Below are 25,720 nucleotides of genomic sequence, written 5' to 3'. Positions count from 1 at the left end.
TGCAACTGTTCAGCAGCCAAGCTATAATATGAAACATTTGAACAGTAATCTGCATCCAAGCTAACATTTTCTTTAAAAAAAACCAACAACAACAATAAAATATCTTTAAATTAATAATCATGATTGCTAACAACACCAGTAAGAATTTCAACCAGAAAGACTATTTATTGACTATGAGACAGCAACCAACAACGCAGCACAAACAGTGTGGCCAGGGGTAAATGTGAAAGACTGCCTCTTCCACTTCACATGGTGTGTTTGGCAATAGGCACATAAATATGGACTACAGTCCTATTTTAAAGAAAATGAAGACATTACTCAACTGATACGAGGAGCCGCAGTACTACCTCTTGTTCCAACCCACCTTGTTGAGGATGTTTGGCTAAACACTTAAGAAGACATTAGAGAAGCTAAAATCATACCCGCTACAACTTCATTTACAGAATACATGACAGAGTTCTGGGTTGAAAGCAACTGCTTTCTATGGAATCACTATTACACAGAAGGACCCTGCACCACAAATCACATGAAAGGGTTGGCACAACAAACTTAAGAAGAGACTCAAAAAGACGACGAAACAAAGTAATAGACACCAGACTCCAACTACTGAAAAACCGATTCCAACAAGGACTCATCAACGTGGTAGATTAATCTTACGCAGCCGCTGATCCCATCTTCTCCATTGAACTGAACAATGAAGTGAAATATTGTAAATTATGACTTTGTAAATATTATGTTTTGTGACTTTTGATGTATACATAAAAGATTGTATTTCTCGTCATTTTACATATTTCCTTATGCAATTCAGAAACTAATCAACTATACAGACACATATTATTCATACGAAATGTTGTTCACACCTGAAATGGTGAACCGTGACGCCTAGATGTCACTGAATGAAGATCAAAAGATTAGAATTACCCAATGCTAATCTTTTAATTACCTTGAGTTTAACTACGCATTCAACATTCACTAAGTGTCACAAATTAATACACATTTTATTTCCACAGTACAAGCAAGTGAAAATGTTTGCTTGAAGCAAAAAGTTAAGAATTCAAACATGTATTTTTTAATACACTATCGATCATGTCAGTTTCATATATTTGTTTAAAGTATTTGTAGAAAAAAATCATAAAAATGTTCTATAGTATTATTTACTTTAATTACTAAAATTCGTATTTAAAATATCCACACATAAATCCTACACTCTAATTTTAAAAGTTGCATGGCTATCACTTACTTTTCGTTGGTTAATAGCTACACCAAAAGTCGTTAATGCGCTTTAAATAGCGTTATTAGATGGTTAACGAACAAGACTTAAATGATATTAATTTCACTCCCGGCATGAAAAAAAACTAAAACTACGTCAAATAACTCAGTAAGTTTTAAGATATAAAATTACTAATTCCCAATTTTCTTCTTTATTACTTTTCATATCAAAATAAAACTTGGTGAATATGTTTTTTTATGGTATTATGAACATAATAAGATGAAAAGTGAAAAATCGCGAATTATCCCTTTAAAAAAAACATTTCTCATTTTTTTTCAACTAAAAATGTACTAAACGGGCGGGTAAGTATGATGATTCCAGTATCTGTCGAAAGCGAGTGTAAAAAAATTGTTACGATGAATAAAATGCATAACAAAATACATATATAAGTAAGGTCACATGAAAAATGAACCTCACATTTTTTGGCATTTAGATGAAATCATTTGATATATAAGAATACTGCAATGCACAAGGTATATACAGAAGCAGATTCCGAACTCGTTAAAATGTACATCATATTATGTTTCGCAAGTCCTATAATTTAGAATAAGCAATATTGCGTAACCATAAACCAGAAACCAGAAACAACAAAATACTAAAAAACGAACACCTTAGTACTATTAGTCATGTTAGTTGCATTGTAGTTTCAAGAAAAACGTCACGTTTTCGCCTGTTGTAGATTTTCTCATTACAATAAGCATATAATGAGCCAACAGCTTTACAAAGCTTTATCATTTTCACGAGGAATCACAAAACTAAAAGGGACAGTTTAAAAGTTATCAAAACCATGGAAACAATACTTATTTTCAGAGTCTCTTTCAGCATTGATTTTACAAATATGAATATTAGAGATTTACGGAAAGTCTCGGATCCGACTTTCGACTCCGACTCTGACAGCAAAAATTACAGGGGTCGTCTCAAAATAAATTAACAAATAGATAAACATATCCTGCATTCTGGTGTATACATTTTCCTGTTTCACAGATACAAAAATAAATGGAACATCAGGGTTATGGAGTAATCTTTAGGATAGATATCGGTGTGCGTGTTTTTTTTTTGTTTTTTTTTTTGGGGGGGGGGGGGTCTACCAAGTTTTGTTCTAGACAAAACAGATGTAGATAAATATTATTTACATAACGGAAATGTTTGGCAAAATTTTGATTACCCCCATCCCTCCCCCTTTTTTTAGAGCACGTAGCATGGTCCGCTTAGAGTCACAATATTGCGTTACGGGTGGTTGACATATTTTAATGCGCAGCGGACAGTTACCTTTTGAAATGTAAAGCTAAAAATCGTTATGTTTTTTTTGTCGCAAAATATGACGGAAAAAACTACAGATGCCAAGTGATCAGGATTATAACTCACAAATACCTTTGAGCTAAGAAACAGTGAATAAGATTTGTGAATGTTCAAACTATATATATATATATAAATTAAACAAATGAAGGAAATACATTTTATTTGTTTTCTTAATCTATAAGCAATCGGAATCGTTTTCAGAAGACTAGCTCCGATAACTTTCATTATTTTGGGATTTTTTTTGGGTAATAAATCGGTCATATATGTCATCTGGTTCTGGAATGTGTGCTGTTGGGAGATAAAATTTATCCAAATCGGCATCCCGTAATTACGCTATTTACGCGACGACAAATTACCAGAAAACCAGATTTCCTTTCCAGAAACGCAAAAGTAGAAAATTTAACAGAGCTATTGCAGAATATAGAATTCTTGTTGAAAATGCAATGGGTGACCTTAAAAATATAAAGTGATGGGTACTTTGTGGAGGCACCCACGACAAAAACTCAGACTGATTGTGGAGACTTGTGCAGGATTTGTTAACAGAAGACAAACCTTATTTGAATAATAAAATCTTTCTTGAAAAACTAATTATTTAGTACTTTTTTCTATTGTTAGATGACCCCCTTAATTTTACCTGTCAGAGTCGGTGTCAACAGTCGGATCCGAGACTTTCTGTAAATCTCTAGTAACAATATTAACATCCTTTGGTTACTCTGTCGTACTTGTTTTAATTGGATGTCATAAATATACATTTCACGAGAAGTATATTCTTGCAGTCATGCGAATCAACACTCATTAAAAAAATATCAAAAAGTTTATACGACCATTGTTGCATATAAACATCTCAGACCATGACATTTTTAAATGACCTATCGGGTACATGAAGGTAATTGTCGAGAAATAAAAAGTTTACTGTTTATGTTATTTGACAAATTGTGATCACTTCAGTAAAATGTGTGAAATGAATTACATTCCATTGGTATAAAAGTTACGTACTGGTCCTTCAGTTAGAAAAAAATCTCATAGATACTGGGCTTATAACTTTGTTGTCCAGATGATCATGTCGTCTTCGGAAAACTCTTTTTAAAAGGTTTAAAACTCAATTTACTTCTTTTGTTTTCTTGGTAATTATTGTGTTTGTTTGTTTCCTAATTTTGTGTGTCAGTCTGTGTTTTTCTGCTTTCTTTTGTTTAAAACCATGCATTGTTTTGCTCTAAAATATTTAAAGGTGATTAGGTACGAATTCAAAACAAAGCACCTGTTACTGTCCAATGATTCGTGCGTAAGAACATTTGGTTGATTTGTTTACTTTTGATGTCAAATGTGCTTATCTGAACTGCACCAAGAGTCTTTTGGTTGCACCTAAGCACATTTAGAAATAGGTTAGTACGTATGCGCTTTGTGATTTGTGTACGAATTTGGACAATTGCTTACACAAAGAACACACAGTATAAATTTCTGCACAAGTAGTTCCAATACGTCACTTATCTATCACCTTGGACTCCATAGATAAACTTTTGAATTGCAGAGATCTTCACTTACATAACCAGACATGGGGAAAACGTTGTGTTCTTTATTGCTGTTAGCTACAGTCCTTTCTTACGGGAGATGTAAATCAGGTAAATACTTATACACTTATACACTTATATACTATTCTACATTTTGGAGAATGCAATTGATTTAAGTATGTGAATCATTGGTCATGTTCATTTGACGATCATTTTTTTCTGTATGGGATGAGTTATTCATAAGATTTTGAAATTATTCGATAACTTACATATAGATTTTGAAAATAATTATTGCTACCTTAGTGGGAACATTTACAAAGGAGAAAAATACCATTCAAATTATGTTTTCATTTAGTTAATAACGTTGATTTTCAAAATAACAGACATCAATGGCCATCACCGAGAGGACACTGCGTTTAAGACACTTAGTGTGGACCAAAATTTGTATATTGCGAATTGCAATTAGATGCTTTAAAGAAACAGTTTAACTCGTTTAATAAGATTTTGAGTTGAAGTGTACTGTAAATTGATAACATGTGATTGAATTCACATATCGGTCATTTAATGCATGATCATCCCTTATTCTAAATAAAGGATATATAATTGTTTGTCGAATACAGCAATACAGTGAGAAAAATCACGAACCGGAGCCGTGCTTCGGCCGGTCTATTAACACAAAAGTGTACCAGTTCATTGATAAACTCCGAAATGTATAAAAGAAACATATCAGGTTTTGAGAAAATGAAGCATAACTTTACATAGAACGTTTAGCAAATATACAAGACCGAGAGAAACTTTGTAAGAAATTGACGGGGTTGTTTTTTCTTGCTAAGATATGGAATAAAATATTATGTTGTTGGTTTCAATATATAAATCTATATACAAACTCGCAGCTACGAAATAACACAATAGTGCTTAAAGTGTCTTTAAACACCAATCATTCAATTCATTAACAGGTACATTTAATTGGGTCTTTATATGAGGCTCTGAATGGTAATAAGGAAAATCGGCCAACCCTTTTTTTGTATTTTTATCAATAGATTGATCTCTAAATGATGTGCATCAATCGGTTCCATTCAGTGAACTAATATTTCATGTTTATGTCTTGATAGTTGCAACATTTCAAAAGATATTCCAATTAAACATGACTAATTAAAAAACATGTTATAAAGCAATTTTTTCAGTCAACCCATTTGTCTATACCCTTATTTAGTGCTTTTTACATTTTAAAGCCTCCAATCTATTTGTGTAACAAAGGACGGGGAACCGATTTCTTTGGATTGTCCGTACACCGATAGTCCACGAACAAACATATTGATCTGATAAATATAACAATATTTGATTAATTTGCAGTCCTATCAATGCAAACATCTAAATTCGTATTGTTGGTATTTATTTTTGACACCAAAATTATCATTTAAAAAAAAGAAGAGGTGGTATGATTGCCAATGAGACAACTGTTTCTTAACAACTATAGGTCACCGTACGTATACCCATTTGATTTATGTTTTTTGATTTTGACTTAATTTGACCTCCACGCTATGGGTCATTCAATATAATGTCAGTACCTATCTAAAAGGTCAACACTATCTGACATATTTAAAAATGCCAGGTAATGTTATAAGTTCATTATTATGTCTTATCTTTTTAATCAAATATTAGTGTATACCTGGCAGACAAGCTTACTGTCTTATCTTTAAGTACTAAATTCTGTGAGAAAGTTAATGATAATGATTGTAATAAAGGTCAAAATATGATGCAATTGAACTACATTAGTATTGTATTACCAAATTTTCTCTCCGTTTCGTTTGTCATCATGGTCATGTTCTTTGTCGGTTGAGCTGATAAGCCAACCTCGACCTATATTATGACCTAAACACATTAATTTGCAAAACAAATAGACAGACAACCAATAAATGCTGCTTAATACCAATATTGAATTGTCAATTAATACATTTAAAAAAAAAAAGAACCGGTGTATTCTGCGTTTCTCTGTAACCATATTGTTGAGTTTTTGTAACATGTGTATACTATCTTAGATCATCCAAACACTAATAATTTTCATTTATTGATAAGAAAAGTATGATAACAAATCGGAAATTAGTATATGTAAGTTAAAGAATCATGTCTTAACTAGGAAACAGATAACCATTAAAATTAATATAAATACTAAAAGTTAATCTGAAACTAAAGGCATACATAGTTGTGCGGATTTCCTAAAGCTGACAATTGTTATTGTACTAAAGGGTAGAACTGCCTATTAAGAAAAGAAAAACAGTTTCCTTTTTACAAGACCCAAGCAAAATACATATAGTAAATTATATTTAATTAGTTTTCTTAGTATATCTTAATCAACAATGAGTGCTGCTTACATCAAAACACTTAGCAAATATTCATTTTTATAACACCTTTTATTTTCAATATATTTCAGTTAATCCCAGAAACACTGGGGTTGGTTCTGGTGCCTCTGCTGGTGAGAAGCCGGAAGAGTTGTTCCCTCCAGTAGCTGCTACCACTACATCAGCACCCACAGATCCTCCAAATACAAACACCAATGTTGACCCAGCTAGATTGGCAGAACTGTATAAAGCCCTTGGATGTCTGAATGTAGGATCAAGTGCTACCGGAATTAATGATAACAGTATTAACTATATAGGTAAATTCGTGTTACTTGGACATGTTTATACTAAAAATATATGTTCAAGGGATTTGTGGATTCATTAATATTCGTTGGATATCAATGTTCGTGGGTTTCGTGGGTACAAGTGAAACACGAGTTCAAATGTTCAACGAATAACAACTTTCAATAGACTTTGTATACAGAGATTGGCAAAACCACGAAATCAAATATCCACGAAAATGCAAGTTTTCAGCAATCCACGAAAATTGATACCCACGAAAATAAATAAATCCACGGTAGTTATATGTTTTTATCTAAAAGTTACTCTTGAAACCCAATTAATCAATAATGGTCATTAACAAAATTGTAAATAAATCATTTGATTCAGTTGTAATTCTTGACGTATACATTGCATTAAACATTGGGATAATAAATAAGTTATAAGTAGTTGAGAAAAAAGTACTTGAACCCTCTTAATATTTGAACTTTACCTTCTTGCATTCACGGATTAAAAATGTGTTAGGATAATTCACGCTTTACTTCGAATGAAATCGTTATTTGACACTGTGTATAGTAAACTAAATAAGTTCCTGTTTGAATAATTTTACACAGGTCATCTTTTGGGCCCTATATAGCTTGCAGTTCGGTGTTGAAGACATTACTTAGAACTTTTAGTATAAAAATTGTGACTTGGATGGAGAGTTGTCTCATTGACACTCATACCACATCTTCTTATGTCTAAGGACACACAAAACGTGATTATTGTTGCATGTACAAGGTATGATGTATTCTGCTTACTCTTACTTTTAATTTTAGATTTTGAAAACGGAAGTCCATCTTCACAAGGTATGTATACCTTTAAATTTAACCTCTCGAGCTATGGGGTTGTTTTATTTTCGACTTATGAGTTTAAATGTTCTTCGGGAATCGTTCGTCTCTGTTTAACATTTATTCAAAGATAGCCGAAAAGAGTGTCAAGAGTCGGTAGAGCCAGGAAATCTTAATAGACTCAAAGACAATTTTCCTATTACCAATTTTTGACGCCGAAGTTTATATTTTTTTCGACAGGTTAACTGCTCTGTGGTCGGATATGCTGGTACCAAGTAAAGTAAGAGCAACATAAAGTTACAATTGGTATAATTTTGGATGAAACTAACTGATTTATATTTTCTTTACACGACAAAAACATCGGAAAACAGTAAACTTTCCCTTCAAAAGGCACAGATTACAATTTTGATTTTACTAATTTTGGTTGCTCTTTCTTGTTGGAGTACCAGAATGTCCTACCAGAGAAAAGTTAACCTGCAGGAAAATTGGATAATTCCGGGTCAAAAGTCGCTAATATGAAAACATTATAGTTGAATTGCTTTGGTATTCAGTTAATTATAAAGTTGTTGAACAAGGTGAGTGCATTATCCCTCATATGATCTATGGCAAACGAGGTAAAGAAAAAAGGATAAAATGTAGTGTCTTATCTTACTCTTTTGTAACACAATGCAAATCTGGTCTATATGTAACTCACCATTTTACAAGCTGGCAAGCCTTTATGATGTTGCCTTTGCACATAACATGATGACAGTTTGCCTTTTAAAACTGTATGTTTAATTGTAACACCATAAGGAAATGGCAACAAAAATGATATCAAGGTCACGTGAAGGTGCAATATAAATAATTGCTTTTTCTTTTTTTTTAGAAAAAGTAGGACTTACAAAGACATGTTGTTTGAAAATGTTTGCAAAATAATAATATCAGTCTATAAAATATTTGACGAACAAATAAACATTACGCCATACCAATAACTAAACATTACACTATACAAACAAATAAACATTGTGACATACACACAACTAAACACTACGTCATACAAACAAATAAACATTACGCCATACAAACAGCTTAACAATTCACCATACAAACAACTTAACATAACTCCATACAAACACACAAACTGTATGCAGTAACCTCTACACGACAAACTATTCCAAGCAAGAAAAAAAATATATACATAATTTAATGTCATTTTTTAATTTCAGGAGAGCAACATAGAATAAATTGTTCAGGTGAGTTAGAAATATAGTTCTTGATATTTCCTAACGAAACAATTCTGATTGCATGTACATACCTAGTTCATAAAATCATTGTAATGGCCAAATTCATTTTCTTAAGGTTTTAAGCATCAATGCATAATGGGAAACTGTACTAAAATTGCAATGCTAACGGATAAAGAATGATCTAGTTAGCAGGTACACAGTATGATAGATCAGACTGTCGTTCAGTTTTTCAATGTTGTATCAAATCGAAATAGATCTAGTTGTGTAACATGTCTATTGAGATAAGCATTTGCTTCTGGTCAACATTTCCAATACACGAAAACACTAGTTTTGCTCTGTAGTTTCCATTCCACAACTTATACTAATCTAATGATAGGTATTTTGAAACAATATTCGAAATGTTGTTAAATATAAAATGCTATTAAGTTGTGATAGTCACATAAATGTAACAAAGCAGATACAGTAATTACCTGCTTTACACTTGCATAGGTAAAAATGTCCGTGTGTCTGTGCATTTCGTATATCAACTTAGATTTGCTTTTACATTTTTTTTTTTCAATTCGATCAGTTTATCTCTTTAATTCATAATTTGTATTATTTAACATTTACATTATTTTCCTTTTCAGTTCTTTTACCAGGTAAGATCAATTTCGAAAATCACACATCGAATTTTTAATTTCAGTTTCTCCTCACTTTTGAAAAAATATGTAAAAGATAAAATGGACAAATAAAAAACAATCGGTCGAAGAAAAATATAACACTATTTTCAGTCGACAAAACTACGGTATGACAAAAAATGTCAACAGACCACTTCACATAAAACTAAATAAATTAAAACTAAAACTAAAGACAACTCGATCAACCAAAATAAAACCAAAAGTCTATTCTACAAGTAGCGTTTGTCGTGTTAATCATGGAAACAAATATGTGATGAAAAAGGAACAAGATTTCGGAAATGACAAGTGGAGCATATCATGCATATGCATGGTATGCTATGACACATGTGTTTTCCTAAGGTCTCTTACATCATGGTGGTGAATGAAAATCGTTTGTCTTTGGGAACATTTCTCAGAAAACAAAATATATCGAGTAATTTCCAAAAAATAAAGAAATAAAATGTTAATGTGCACTTGTGTCTTATTCATTCATATACATATATTAATAGTCAATTAAATGCAAGAGGTGCAAAATGTATTTATGAGATCTTCAAATTCTTGATTTCTTTATGAACAGCCTGCCATGACAGAGTGGACTTAGTTTTTCTGTTGGATGCCTCCGGGTCAGTAGAATTGGCTAATTTCAACAAAGAAAAAGATTTCATTGCTCAGTCTATATCACGATTCTTCATTAGCCCAAAGGATGCACAGGTTAGTGTTGTTACGTTTTCCAACCAACCTGCAAATGCCTTCAACTTAAACCAATACCAGAACAAAGCGTCAATCGTTGCTGGAGTCAATCAAATACCTTACGTAGCCGGAGGAACATATACAAGCTCAGCGTTAGCCTACGTCAGAGAAAACAGTTTTACTCCAGGAGCAGGGGACAGACCAGATGCACGCAATGTTCTTGTTGTGATGACAGACGGGAAATCAACTGATCCTATGCAAACTGTTCTCGAAGCAGCTAAATTGAAGCAATCAAACATAACCACCATTGTATTAGGAATAGGAAGTGGGGTCGATCAAAATGAGCTCAACACTATTGCCTCAGCACCATCATATGTTTTGAACGTTGACGACTTTGATGCACTCAGACAAGTGTATGGTGCTATTCATGAAATATCATGTATCATCGGTGAGAAACTTAATATTTTGTTATTTTCTTTTTGGATTATAAAGTATGAAATATTAAAGATTGCGGAGTGTTCAGATCAAATCTTCATTTTATAGTTGTTGTAAACTTTATGTTAAATGAGATTATGATATACGAAATAGATTTCTTCTCAATAATTTCATTAGATCAAAACATCATTATCAAATAAGCCCAAGTAAATAATAAAATCGTGTCTCTATAGCGCAAAAAATAATGAAACAGTGACGTCAAAAGCAGTAATGCTACTGACATAGTTGACTTAAAATTGTATGGTATTTTGTCCATTTACTAGTATTACTTTGACAGGAAACATTTAGAGGAAAAAAACTGAAACTAAGAAGAATTTTTCACATAAGTAGATAATGTGCGTTTTTAATTATGTCAAACATTTTTTCATAGCGCTGAATCAGATATTTAGCGGAAGAACAATTTGGGGGGAAAATACATTTAATAAAACCAGAACACAACGCTTTTCGTATTCTTACGTGTATAATGTAGAACACTTGTGTTATGCATGTTTTATATAAGTTTACAATGCGTACAGCATCCTTCGTACAACATACGTTACAATCCACGGTAAGAAAAAAATATTCTCTTTGGTTGAGTTGTTGTCTCTTTGACTCATTTCCCATTTCTCATTCTCAATTGTATTATAAAACGAGGTATAATAACAGCACGAGATCAGAAGCAAACATTTACAAATGAACAAAACACATATGCAGAAAAAGTAAAAAGAAAAAAAAAATTATTCAGATTCGTAAAACATACTAAGATATCATCAAACTACAAAAAAAAACTATGTGGAAAGTTATATTCTCATACCTTAAGAATCAATTCTTAGAATTGTATGCAACTGTTATACACATGAGAGGTTTAGTTCTCTATAAAACCAGGTCTAATCCTGCATTTAATAACAAAGGAAATACCCGTACCAAGTCAGGAATATGACATTTTGTTCCAATCGTTATATTCGTTGAGCTTTTAATTTTGCCATTTTGTGAGGGAGTTTTAGTTTTAAATTCCCTTGGAGTTCAGTATTTTTTAATGTAATTAATTTTGTGATTTGTTTTCCATTGTAGATCAAACAACAACTCCAATACCAACTACTACCCCCATTCCAACAACAACACAAGGTAAAATAACCATCAAATTTTTTGTTCAATTAAAATGATAAAAGATACCAGGGTCCTATTTATACGCAAGACGCGTTTTTCGCTCAAGACGCTCAAATAAGAAAAAGAACAAAGACGAAGTTGAAGAGTTTTGAGGACCAAAACCCTTAAAATTATTATTTTTAATAAAACAACTACGATAATCATTTCCTTTTTGGGCCATTGTTATTTGTGAACTAGTTGAAGGACCATGAAGTAAGCGAGACCCAACTATCAAACATTTTTTAAAATATATTTTTTTCTAAAGCAACGAAATTGGAAACCTAACGACTGTACTCCAATATTTAAAACAGCGAATTGTTGATCGTATGAAAAATAATCCCCAAATTAAAATCTAAAATATAAAATATAAAAACTCGGAGTATATGTTTTATATCTTAATATAACCGAATGTTTTTCATCATTTTCTGTAAATTCACAAGACTTAAAACTGGTGTTCTATTAGAAAACATGAAGTTGTAGACAATTGTGTATTAAAAATTACGACAAGTGAATATGTGTATGAGTTACAATAATGAATAAGATCAATAGAAAATGAATTCTTAAACATATTTGATAATACCACAGCCCGCATATTAAAAAGAATACACATAAATGCAAAGACACAGTCATTGACAGGGAACACATTGTACTAACAAGTCAGCATGCTTTAATAAGAAACATCAAAAGTTATACATAATTTATCAGCATACTGAAACAAAAAAGACGTGAATAGATGTTATACTTCGATGTGATTCTTAATAAAAGCAATTTTGCAATATATTTTGAAAATAAGTATGTATTTTAGAGCCTAAGACACAGGAACCAACCACTCAGGAGCCCACTACAATGGAACCAACTACAATGGAGCCAGGTACACAAGAACCATCTACACAAGAACCATCTACACCAGTACCAACACCAGTAGGTCTGTATCGTCAGTCAGTATTACCCTATAGAAATTCTCATTTCTCTGGTATCATAAATATTTAATGGTAGGAGGGTGCTTGTTCTTTTTACAGTCTGTTAATTTCAGTTCCTTTACTATGAATGAAAGGACATGTTACATAATTCGCCGTTTCAGAATCTAATGCATCCTGGGTAATATTTTCAAAAGTGAACATCAAAACGTCCTGATTGGTTAAAAATGTAATAAACAATGGAAATTTAACCATTGCCGTGACGTTATTGGCATTTTGGGGTACGAACTATGAAATTACCCATGATGCTTTAGATTCTGAAACGGCCAATTGTGTTTGGCCTTACATAATGTAATGTATGCCTTATTATCAAAACGTTAAGATATTTATTCATTTGCAGTATGTTCGTCAGAATAATATATATTATCGCTATTTTGTGCATTTTTCTTTTGATCTTTTTTTGTGATAATTTTCATATCATGCTTCTCGCTTGAGATGGAAAAGTTATCGCTAGAAACTAAGGAAGTTACGTGGCGTTGCTAACGAAGAAATTGACAACGTCGTCATAGGTAAAATAGCGATAGACAGATTACCATTGGTCATCTCAACTCGATTGCTTTTCTCACTTTCGCTGTACCAGCTCAAGCGAGAAATTCAATCTTGTTGAGATGATCAACGATAATCTATAAATATATAATAAATCAGCGTTCACATAAGAACTTGTAAGATAAAAATAAAATGCTTTGAAAAATTCCATTAAAATATTTAGCATATACATACAACTACCTCTATAAGCTGTCTAGATAAATGGAGAAATGGTTGGATAGACAATAAGCACTTATCAAGCAAAGTCTTAATGTAGCGGATCTAATCAACTGTTTGTCACTGTGCTGGTTTAAACATTGAGCAAAATTCATATTTCATAGTCAGCTATAAAAAGTCTCGATATGACAAAATGCGGAATAATTAAAACAAAATATCGTCGGCCTCATTAATGACCAAACATAAAGGGAAATATATGAGCAACCAACGAACAACATTAACTGAACTACAGGCTCATGATTAAACTGCTCATAAGTTTAAAAGACGTTACTTTTGAGCTGTTGCAATATACATGCAATTTCAAATTAATTCAATATATTTTGAAAGATTATATTAATTTTATAATATAAAATACTTTTTCAGTTTGCCGTGACAAGGCAGATCTGGTTTACCTCCTCGACTCATCAGGTTCAGTCGGAATTGGTAATTTCAAAAAAGAGCAAAATTTTATCGCACAGTCATTGTCTCGGTTTGTCATCGGACCAAATGACACACAAGTTAGCGTTGCAATGTTTTCTAATGAACCAGTCAGTGCTTTCAACCTGAGTGATTACCAAGACAAAGCTTCTATCGTCAATGCAGTCAATAACATGACCTATATAGCAGGGGGTACCTATACCAGCTCAGCACTTGCATTCGTCAGAGATATCAGTTTCTCATCGGAGGCTGGTGGTAGGTCAGACGCACGTAATGTTTTGGTTGTGATAACTGATGGAAAATCAACTGATCCTGCACAAACTATCAAGGAGGCTAAAACACTACATGGGACAAATATATCTGTCATAGCGGTAGGCATAGGAAACGGAGTGGATAAGAATGAGCTCAATGTTATTGCAACTGATCCTCAATACGTCTTAAATGTTGATGATTTCGATGCATTGACAAAGATTTATGGTTCAGTTCACGAATTGGCATGTAGAATTATTAATAATGGTAAGTATAAAATTCACTATAACCATTGATAACGTTGATATATATTTTATGTATATGTGTTTGCTTTGGTCTGCCTGCGCTTTCTAATTATTTGCATGCTATAGGGGGAGGGTTGAGATCTCACAAACATGTTTAACCCCGCCGCATTTTTGCGCCTGTCCCAAGTCAGGAGCCTCTGGCCTTTGTTAGTCTTGTATTATTTTAATTTTAGTTTCTTGTGTACAATTTGGAAATTAGTATGGCGTTCATTATCACTGAACTAGTATATATTTGTTTAGGGGCCAGCTGAAGGACGCCTCCGGGTGCGGGAATTTCTCGCTACATTGAAGACCTGTTGGTGACCTTCTGCTGTTGTTTTTTATTTGGTCGGGTTGTTGTCTCTTTGACACATTCCCCATTTCCATTCTCAATTTTATTTATAACATAATATGTAACGCATTAAAATTGAAAAGTAAAGAAAGTTCCGTAGTTTCACTTTATATACTAAATACGTGGAAAGTATACAATTAAACTCATCATTACAAGAATTAAATTTTGTATTTACGCCAGACTCGCGTTTCGTCTATCAAAGACTCATTTGCGACGCACGAATCCAAAAAAAGTTAAAGAGACCCAATAAAGTACGAAGCAGAAAAGCATTGATATCCACAATTCCTAAAATAATACATTGTCTGATGAAATGTATTGTAAAACATTACATTAATAGGTGAGACAATAAACAGAGAAAACATCGTTTGAACATGCAAAGTCAAGTTTTGTTTCAAAAGCAATTACTTCGATATCGATAAACAAATTGAAATTAGAACCTAATAATCAGAAAACTAAATTCTGCTATCTAAAGTAAAGTATCAAATAATACTCATTTGCTTTAACATGATAAGGATGACTTGACATCTTACAATACGTTCCTTATAATACGTTCCTGGTTAAACAATAAAATTAAAAAGATATAGGTAGTCAAATTTCTTTCCTTTATGTTAAAGTTCAGAATCTATATTTTTTTACAAGACAAAAATAATAAACAGATACGAAAACCTAATATAACATAATTTATATGATTATGATAACAAGATGTTAACATACTTTTCCCCCCATGATGATCTACTCGGTATGGACTGTCTCTATTACACCATTTTATGTAATTATTCGTGCAATGTTTTTGGATTCTCTGTCAAGCCATTATTTTAGTTGAATGTATTCCGACATATTAATAAACACAAAGTACTTGACGCATGATTACGGTTGTTACATTGAGGCCAATTATAACATTTTACTTCAGTTGGTGCCGGAACAGGATCTTCAGTTGGTATGTACTAAATTTTCAAACTAATAATATAGCATCCGGCAAAGCTTGTATTCATAAATATATATGAATGCCTAAGAATGTAACTTTAACACGCTAATGAGTGTTATGAAAATATTTGTTATATTATATATTCTCGAAATATTTCGCTAAACAAATAAGTTTCATCAGGCGCTTGCAGCCATCCAGGTAAAAATTAAATGATGTTAGGAAATTTCTGCAGCTTATTGTACATGTCCTTCAAAACAGCTTATTGTGCATTGCGATTATTACATCAATAATTTAATTGTGTTAGTGAAAGAGCATGAAATTCAAAATGTATTCATTGATAAACTAATTTTCATCTATCCCATTCAGGCCATCAGGTTCATGAGTACGTAATTGATGTAACATATCTCTCTCTCTCTCTCTCTCTCTCTCTCTCTCTCTCTCTCTCTCTCTCTCTCTCTCTCTCTCTCTCTCTCTCTCTCTCTCTCTCTCTCTCTCCGTTCGGTGTCCCAATTTTGGTTGACTTCTATTATTTGAAAGGGGATATTTTCAAAAGTAAAAGTATGTTCTGTTCTTAAGAGGTGTCCATTGATTGCTCAGTTTCATTCTATAGTATAAAATGACCGATGACTAAAAAGTATGATGTTTAATTTCGTTTCTGTTTAGCCAACATATTGCATCTTGCAAATTCCACAAGTAAGAATATATTGACTATTTTCCGTTTTACAATTAGATGTTACATAAATGTTGTATCGCTGCGTTCTTACTATGCCGGTATCTCCCGATTTCAGAGATTTCTTGTGTTTTTTTTGTTTGTTATTTTAGATGTAACAAATATGTTTTTGAGATGTTTGGATCGGCGATAAGAATTGACATGAGGATATGAAAACATAATTTTCAGGAACAGTCATGTTTAACAAGATTCCATTGCGGGACGTCTTATCTTTGTTTTCTGATTTGCCCAAAACGGAAGTTGTGTTTAGATTGTGAGGAGCAAATTCACTTCATTTTAATGATTTGACTATAAGGAATACGTCTGGATCGGTGTTTGAGATGGCAACGTTGTGGAAACCGAAACTGTGTTCCTCAGATTACTTTGTGTTGATATCAATTAGCATGACCCCGTGTTTTGTTGGGTTTTTTTTTGCACATCTATTTGTGTCGAGAAAAGCTATATTCACGCTTGAAAATTCAAATGTTTTTTTTAATGATGGAACTTGTTACAATTATCATCTATAACAACTCATAAATGTTGTACACTACCAGTCTATTTCATGTCAATATCATCAATAAGGGGGGACGAAAGATACCAAAGGGACAGTCAAACTCATAAATCTAAAACAAACTGACAACGCCATGGCTGAAAATGAAAAAGACAAATAAAAAACAGCACACATGACACAACAAAGAAAACTAAAGAACAAACCCCACGAACCCCACCAAAAACTAGGGGTGATCTCAGGTGCTCCGGAAGGGTAAAACACGCGTTATATTATACTTAAGGTGTCTATCCCGTTGGTCATGGAAGTGACATTCATTTTATGTTCAACAAACTCAAAAATGAGGAAAACCAATTGAGCATAAAAACACATAGTTTCACGGAATGATATCGATTAGAAAAAAAGCATATTGTATAGTTATTATATGTCTGAAACAAACCAGTTGTTGTAATCCTCATTTAAAAAACGAATACTCTCTTATTCTAACATTCTCCGACTATGGGTATCATAAATTGATATGATCACTTTATATTGTTTTTTCTTCTCTAAAATTAGCTGAACAATGCTAAAAAATATTCTATAAAAAATCAAATGTATGCATGCAAAAAAGTTCACAAGAAGTCGACTTTAGGTATGATAAAGCCTTAAACTTTCTTCTTATGCATTATATACAACTTGTAATGTAGTATATAGTTATCAAAAGTACCAGGATTATAATTTAGTACGCCAGACGTGCGTTTCGTCTACATAAGACTCATCAGTGACGCTCAATCAAAATAGTTATAAAGCCAAACAATACAAGTTGAAGAGCATAGAGGATCCAAAATTCCAAAAAGTTGTGCCAAATACGGCTAAAGTAATCTATTCCTGGGACAAGAAAATCCTTAGTTTTTCGAATAATTCAAAGTTTTGTATCAGGAAATTTATAAAAACGAGCATAGTATTTTTGTGAATGCGATTGATCAAACAAGATGTTACGTATACATCTGAATAATGCTTTATGAAAGGACAATTAAAGGTAATGTTGTAAAATATTTGTATATGTTGTGTATGTCGGATCATTCTTTGTTGTTTTATTTCTAGGCAAAACTGATAAACCCAGCGGCGCTGTTACAACTGCTGCAACCATGGGCTCTGGTACAACTTCTTCAAGTGGGGGTAAATTTAACCCGTTATTAATCAGAAAACTATAACCATAAATTACTAATGATTTGTTGGTAAATGCCAATATCTAGTGTTTCACTTAATGCACACGTCTGCTGTATGCTTTGACGCCAACAGAACCCCTGTATTAGGTCTCTAGGGTTTCATTGCTGACGTATTGTTGTTTAAAAACGTTAAAAAAGTACACGAGAGCATATACATTGGTTAAAAAAGCCAAATTATTTATTTTCTATGTTTCCGATAGATGTTTTAACCAGATTCAATGTATTAACACAATAACTTAAACAATAATCAGGCTTTGAATTCAGTTGAAGTAATGTTTTAATGAACATAGCCGGTAATTTGTTCGTAAACACGTGTTTCAGTCATTTCATTTCCTATGTATATTTTCCATAGTCGAAATCAACGACCAGGTACACCACATATAAAAGTATATTTACAAAATGTGTACCTTCCATCATTTCCAAACTTCATCGAAAACATATCAAATTGCAAATGAAACTCTTACATGTTATCCGTAATAATGAATATGTTTATTATCATTGGGTTTTTGTAAACACTGTTTCTTTAATTTTTAATTTGCCAATGTAAAATGTCTGTGCAATGAAACAATATAATCTCCAATGGAACAGTTTTTAAAGAGAAATTCAGAATATAGAACAGAGTTATTGTTTTCTTTAATAAGGGTTTAAGAAATGACCGACGCTGCCACCAGACAATATTGAAAAAAACAAACATTTCTGTACGAGTCCATTAAACGCGATAAGCACACAGACAAAAGTACAGTTCCTGAATTGAAAAGAATTTCTCCAAAAGTTCAAATTGACAATCCCAATTCATTATTTTACTTTCATCATCTTTTGTTTTCATAGTTTAAATAGTACCGGTATTTAACTATCTACAAAAGTATTAGTTGTTGTTGTCGATGTTTGACGCTTGTCTGTTTTCATTTATATGAACAAAATCATTGTAGGTGTCTCCGGTGGCGTTTCTTCCGGAACTGGTGGAACTGGTACTGGAACGGGTGGTGGTGAGTATAAGCATTATGGGTATTTTAATTAATGTCTTCCCCAAAATAGAGTACGCTACAAGTCCTATCTAATCGGAATAGATTCCCTTAGCTGTATTTGGCAAACCTTTTAGGATGTTGGGTCCTCGGTGCTCTTCAACAAAGTATTTTATTTGGTATAATAACTTTTTTGTTTTTGCTACACTCATGAGTCTTTTGTAGACCTTAGACGAAACGCAAATCTAAAAAGTATGGCGTTTAGCAATCCACTCCTTATATGAGTAATTGTCCTTAAATTATGGGTTTTTTTTTTTGGCTCCAATTTGTTGCATTTTTAGTGAAATATCTTTAAAACTATAATAGATAGATTTAAACGTTGAATGAAGAAATATTTTCAGCAAGACAAGATCTACAAATCAGTCGACTATAATAAATCGTAGGTCTTGCATGTCCTTGAATTATTTTTTTTTACAAACAGGATAAATGATCAACAGGACAATATCTTAAATTTTATCAAAGTGCCTGAAATTGTCAGTCTACTCCCTATACATGTAGGTATTCTGGTCCCTAAATGACAATGTTTACTATGGCAAGCCGTTCTGGTCAAAACTATGTTTAAACCATTTTCCGAAAAATTTACACACTGAGATTAAAAAACTTTAAAAAACGCACTGAGATTTCATAAAGATGCACTGAGATTACGAAAAATAAAAAAAAACTGAGAATTGAAAATTGCACACTTAGAATTGAAAATTACACACTGAGATTAAATAAACTGAAAAACACACACTGAGAATTTGAAATACCACACTGAGAATTTATAATTACACGCTGAGATTTGTGCGCACTTTTTATGCGTACATATCTAATTAGCATACTTAATCTGAATCTATTACAAGCTTAAAACAACTAGGAGACAGAACTCGTTAGTGATTTGATTTGGTTCCAAATTATTTATAAAAAAACTTAAGAAACAAGAACAAGAAAAATACCAACTTGCTCTTATTACAAAATATAACAAAATGGTGAAAAACTTTATTAAAATAATAAGAAAACATTGGAACAATCTGCAATAAGACAAACAATGCATTGAAATTTTTACTCAAGTGTCTATTACAGCATATAAAAGTACCAAAATATAAAAGATTACCTTGCGAAATCAGGGTATTAAACAGTTGGAAGACTTTTGGCTTAAACTGTTTTAAGATAATAACAAAAAAAACACCAAAAAAAAACCCCCCCAAAAAAACCGATATACTGTTTTTTAATTTTCATTGTGTATTTTTTTCGAAAAAAGGGTTTAAACATAGTTTTGACGAGAACGGCTTGCCATAGTTTACCATTTTTTTTTGTCATAATTTACCAGAACTACAATAGTAGATAACGATAAACAGCAAAGATGATCAGCAAGATATTTTCAACAAAAACGAGATCTTAGTCATCAAACTATTCTAGTTTGTTCGATGTGTAATAGGCACATACACAAAGGTGAGTGTATAAACTAATTGTATAGATACCAAAATGTTATACGCAAGACATGCAATTCGTCTGCAAGATTCATCAGTAACGCTCGAATCAAAAACATTTAGCGACTCATCACCCTTAGAACCCCTGTTCTGAGGTTACTTTTATATTATTTTTTGTAGGTCCTTCAAATGGTCCTTCAAATGGCGGAAGTACAGCAGGTACAGCAGGTAAATGTTATCTTATATTGAAAATGAAGAGTACCACTACCATGACTACGGTCTGTTGGTTTTTTTTCGACTTCAGGATTTTGATTCACCGCTTGGTACATGAATTTTCCAATTCTCCTCTGTTTATCATTACTTAAATTCTTTTAAAAGTCTTTTTCAAACCTTTATGGTTCTGGAGAAATGAATTGTGGTGTTAAATATGTTTTTTTTATTTATTTCAATAAACAAAAATTGGAAATTAGGTTGAGGTTTAAAATCGGATCAACCAAAAACATAGTAGTCAAATACGAGTATCGATTAACAAACAAAAAACCCAATCGTTCATCAGTCATGAAAATGATACCAACAAGGACCTCCCTCCGTCCCCCCCCCCCCCAAAAAAAAATACCAGTCAATTGCTCTTTAAAGGTCAGCAATTATTTCTGGTTCACAAGTGACACCCACCGTTTTACAATTGTTATGTTAATGAGTAATTTCATGTGATAACACATTAACGGTAGTTAATTGGCAAATGCCTCTTGTCTAATTTAAGGAATTAATAAAGTCCATCAACGATCAATAAATGTAGACTCTCTGACCCTAAATCCTGACAGAATATTAATGTTTAAAAAGCACAAAGGATAGAGAAGACTGTACTTGTTAAAAACAATACATACATTGGATTAAAAAATTGCTCGGAATTAAAATCTGAAAACTATAGCAAAGCAACACGAAGAACCCCTTTTAAAAGGAGTCGACTTTATAATACCAAGGAAAAGCTGTTCATGCTCCAGCAGTGGCAACCATCTTGTTGTCCAATGCATTAAAATAAATGAATTTATGAGTGATATGTCTCATTCAATTGTGTCGCAATTCGGGAGAAAAAAGTACTTTGTCGACGAATAACGATAAATAACATATATAATTATATATTAATGAAAACACATGAAAAGAATTAACCTCCACAAAACAGATATACGATCTTCATGGTTCAACCATATGTCCCCATTCAAATGCGTTGATGAAAAAAGGGAGGGTTTTAACCCCCAGAACATCCACCTGAATCCGCCACTGTTCCGTATAATAATTCAATAAATAGGTATTGTTAAAAGTTTAAATATTTTACTTTCCAGGTTCTGGATCTACTAGCATTCCGGTAACTGCCACAACTGGAGGTAAAACTCCTCTTCCCCAAGCTGGTAAATCATTGTGCTTAGCTATTCTATGTTATAAAATGCATACTGCATACATTGTATTTGTAATATCATTCATTGTACTTATTTTGAAACATAATTCATATTACACTTATCAGTGAGTTTTGCTCGCTGGATTAACTTTGCAGATGATATTTGTACCATTTAAAGATAGCAGAAAGGTAATATTTCATCGTGCTTTTATAAGCTTTGATCTTTATTAAGCTTTAATTGCAAATGGCTTCGTCAATTCATGAAATTGATATGACTAGAAAAAATGAAAATGGTAAAAAGTTGTTTTTTTATTTATTAATGCTTTTATTCCGCCAAAATGCTTCATATTGGTGTGCTTTGCAATGGGGTATACGCCTCATGGCAAAAATCTTTCCGATGCTGCTTTTTGTGCGAGACATGAAGATCCTTACATAAGAGTCTATATAGTGGTTCACAGAAAAGAAAATAGTTGGTGAAAATAAAAAAAAGAAAGAAATTGCCACCCCCCCCCAAAAAAAAAACCCAATAAATATAGAACAAAACATCCAGACGCTCCTTAAACACTTCTGGTTTTGATTAACAAAATACTTTATCAAAGATAATAGAAAAAAGTAATTTCACTTTGAAAAAAAACCCTATATAATATAAACTGCAAGTTTGTATTACTGTTATTAAATAATTGCTAAATTGTTTTAATGTCTTATTTCCATCTGTTATTTTTTAGGATTAACACCCGACACATTAACACCAGACAATTTTACAGATTATAATCATACAGGTATGTAATTTTAAAGGGAGCTACCATTTGTGTAAAAAGGGGGGGGTGAACAAAATGCAGGACAGGAGTTTTGAGTAAAAAAAAGGGATGAGCAACTTTGCCAAAAAAAAAGCAGGATGACAATTTATGTATAATAAAGTCAGGATAAACTAAGCAAAAGAAAGTAGATGTACGATGTCAAAAACTGACAAATTAACGTAATATTGCTATTGTTATTATACACTTACAACAAAGTTTCCAAAGAGCTATAGAAAAATCAAATGACTGACAGAGAAGAAACGGCTACAAACACGAGAAAATATTATTATGCACTATCGACACAATCATTAACTCCACAGAAATATTAATCTATCGATTGAACAGCGATAACCCCATTCAATAAGTTAACGAAGTGAATAAAGGGGCTTCTGAAAGAGAGCATTTAGTTATCTAACCACCTGGACTTTTCTCGTTTTGCTGGTAACCCATTTAGAACGCTGTGCTGACTAATTTAAAAATCTCAATTTTTACAGACTAAGGATCATCCTGCTCAAGATTGGAATTTTGTATAAGCATCCGTCTCCTGTTTAATACTGCATGTTGCCCCGCTCGAAGTGTTTTTATTATCTTAATTGGTGGATTGTCTTATTGAAATCAGTGCACTTCTAGAATTATTCATGCACTTACTTTAAACCCTGTTTCCATGTTTTAGATTGTAGAGATTTAATCAACTGTCGCCCGTATCCAAGAGAAAGGATTTGCCCAACCAATAGTAGTTATTATCCATGGGCAAATGTTAGATGCAGGGCGTATTGTGGCATTTGCATTGGTAAGTTATCAGTATAAATAAGCAATAGAAATAACACTACCGTGGTCGGACGTATTACAACAAAACAAGAAAGAAAACAGACAAAACACGAGCAATGAATTTGGTTGAAGGTCAACAAATTAAACCCCTTGTCGATTTTTATGGAAGAGATACTGCTGTTTTAATATTATTGGTTTAAAGTTATAACTATAGATATAAGAAGATGTGGTATGAGTACCAATGAGACAACTCTCCATCCATGTCATGAATGTATCCTTGTAATCTGTTTGGCTTAAAAGAATACATGGTCAAGGTTAAGGACGACATCAAAAGTTCAATGTAGGATAAAAAAAAACTTAATTCACATAGTTTTTTCACTGACCCCCACCCCCTCCTCTTAACTTAATTTGGGAAAAAAATTATTTACCAATAGGAATATATGAAAAAATAGATTTTAGATATACAAAACTTGCAGAATTTTACCCCCCCCCCCCTCCCCCAACCCCCAAACTATTTGATTTAAGTTTTTTTTATCCTACATCGATCTTTTTATGTCCTCCCTTACACGTAAGCGTATTGCTCAGTTATAGAGACTTGTATATACATGTATAAGGAGGATGCACATCAATTTCTTATTTATAGTTTGAAACAAGACTTGCATTTTTTATATTCATTGTGTTGAAATTGTGTACAGATATTAGACAGCATGAGTAAACAAAGTAGTATATACTTTGATCTTGGTTTCAATAACAGCGAACATGACTTTGTTCGTTTTTTATTATTGTCTATCTTGATTGTGCTTGTGTTTTGGTTATATCTATTATTGGTTTTTCTAGACTCGGGTAATAGCTTATCCTGTGTTGGGTTTAATTGTACTGGGGTTTTTCGTCTGTCTTAAGTCAAATCACCTTTTATTTCTCAAGAAATAAAATCTTAAGATAAAAAAAAAATACATGTTGTTAAAGGATCGAGTGATATAATAAAAGAGTGAAGAGCACGCTGTATACTAAGGAAAAATATTTATGCAAAATATACAAATGTATTATAATAAGGACTTGATATATATTTCAGTCAATACAGTACCACCACCATGCGTCAACAAAATATCTAACTGTAATGAGTATGATGCAGATCTTTGCACAAACCCATTATACAGGCTCTTTAGAGAAGACAATTGTCAACTGTTTTGTGGACTTTGCAAAACAGCAGGTAAGATTATAATAATTATATCTTTACTCAGGGCAAACTAATTGTTCTGTTATTATTCGGGATGCCGACGCGTATTTTCTCGATTATTCCCCGGAAAGTCAGAGTATCAAATATGAAAATATGATTTCTGACGTTTTATTAGTTTTGTGTATTTTCATTTTTTTATACGTAAAATTGAGAAAGGAAATGGGGAATGTGTCAAAGCGAAAACAACCCGACCATAGAGCAGACAACAGCCGAAGGCCCCCAATGGGTCTTCAATGTAGCGAGAATTCCCGCACCCGTAGGTGTCCTTCAGCTGGCCCCTAAAATATGTATATACTAGTACAGTGATAATGGACGTCATACAATGTACTAAACTCCGAATTATACACAAGAAACTAAAATTAAAAATCATACAAGACTAACAAAGGCCATACAGAGGCTCCCGACTTTGGTGTGTACATAATAAATGCCATCGATTTAATTAGAAGACTTCAGAAAATTTCAAATTATTCAAAAAAATACCGAAAGCCGGGTAGCGTAGCAACCTAATTTACTATCTAAACATGTTAATGTGAATATATTCGATAGTTTTATTATATATTTTGTTTTTTTTGTTTTTATAGATGCGGGTGCTTCACCACCACCACCAAACAGACGAGACGATGAAGAAAAAGACATTTTTTTTCTTTGATGCTTACCTAACATTTAGCTAATAGTAAATAAAGAATTCGAATTAACATAATATTGTCTGAATGCAAGCCATAATCACATACTTCTAAAAATAAATTCTCGGTCAAAATTTTGAAACTTTTACCATGTTAAGAGAATAGTGGTTACAACGGTGTAGCTACAGAACCGTACTCTTGGTCTTTGTGATATTTTTCGACAATTTGCGGACCGAAGATGTTCGTACAAATAAAAAAAAATATAATAAGGACCAATAGAGTTGTATTGAATACAGCCGATCGCGAGAGATCCTCATTTATTTAAGCAATGCCACTTCTAATCTGGAGAGTATTTTGACACGGTAT

At 32.5% G+C, this 25,720-nt stretch overlaps 1 protein-coding gene across 1 annotated transcript in view; it reads left to right on the top strand.

Annotated features, from left to right (window-relative positions):
• LOC139526449 (von Willebrand factor A domain-containing protein 2-like) overlaps positions 1 to 25,431 on the top strand; it is a 43,814-nt gene extending 18,383 nt beyond the window's left edge. The window contains exons 11-27 of the mRNA XM_071321598.1: positions 6,509 to 6,733; positions 7,514 to 7,543; positions 8,731 to 8,757; positions 9,375 to 9,386; positions 9,982 to 10,542; positions 11,640 to 11,693; positions 12,520 to 12,639; positions 13,817 to 14,386; positions 15,666 to 15,692; positions 17,981 to 18,055; positions 19,035 to 19,091; positions 20,717 to 20,764; positions 21,877 to 21,942; positions 22,655 to 22,708; positions 23,400 to 23,516; positions 24,567 to 24,704; positions 25,313 to 25,431. Coding sequence (XP_071177699.1) covers positions 6,509 to 6,733; positions 7,514 to 7,543; positions 8,731 to 8,757; positions 9,375 to 9,386; positions 9,982 to 10,542; positions 11,640 to 11,693; positions 12,520 to 12,639; positions 13,817 to 14,386; positions 15,666 to 15,692; positions 17,981 to 18,055; positions 19,035 to 19,091; positions 20,717 to 20,764; positions 21,877 to 21,942; positions 22,655 to 22,708; positions 23,400 to 23,516; positions 24,567 to 24,704; positions 25,313 to 25,380 — 2,249 coding nt within the window. The 3' untranslated portion in view covers positions 25,381 to 25,431. The remainder of the gene's footprint in view (positions 1 to 6,508; positions 6,734 to 7,513; positions 7,544 to 8,730; positions 8,758 to 9,374; positions 9,387 to 9,981; positions 10,543 to 11,639; positions 11,694 to 12,519; positions 12,640 to 13,816; positions 14,387 to 15,665; positions 15,693 to 17,980; positions 18,056 to 19,034; positions 19,092 to 20,716; positions 20,765 to 21,876; positions 21,943 to 22,654; positions 22,709 to 23,399; positions 23,517 to 24,566; positions 24,705 to 25,312) is intronic.
• Positions 25,432 to 25,720: the final 289 nt, after the last annotated feature.

The sequence above is a fragment of the Mytilus edulis genome, chromosome 6 (genome assembly GCF_963676685.1).
Source record: "Mytilus edulis chromosome 6, xbMytEdul2.2, whole genome shotgun sequence".
Classification (NCBI taxonomy): domain Eukaryota; kingdom Metazoa; phylum Mollusca; class Bivalvia; order Mytilida; family Mytilidae; genus Mytilus; species Mytilus edulis.
Note: the sequence above shows the minus strand (reverse complement) of the source record. Positions and strands in the feature narration are given on the sequence as shown.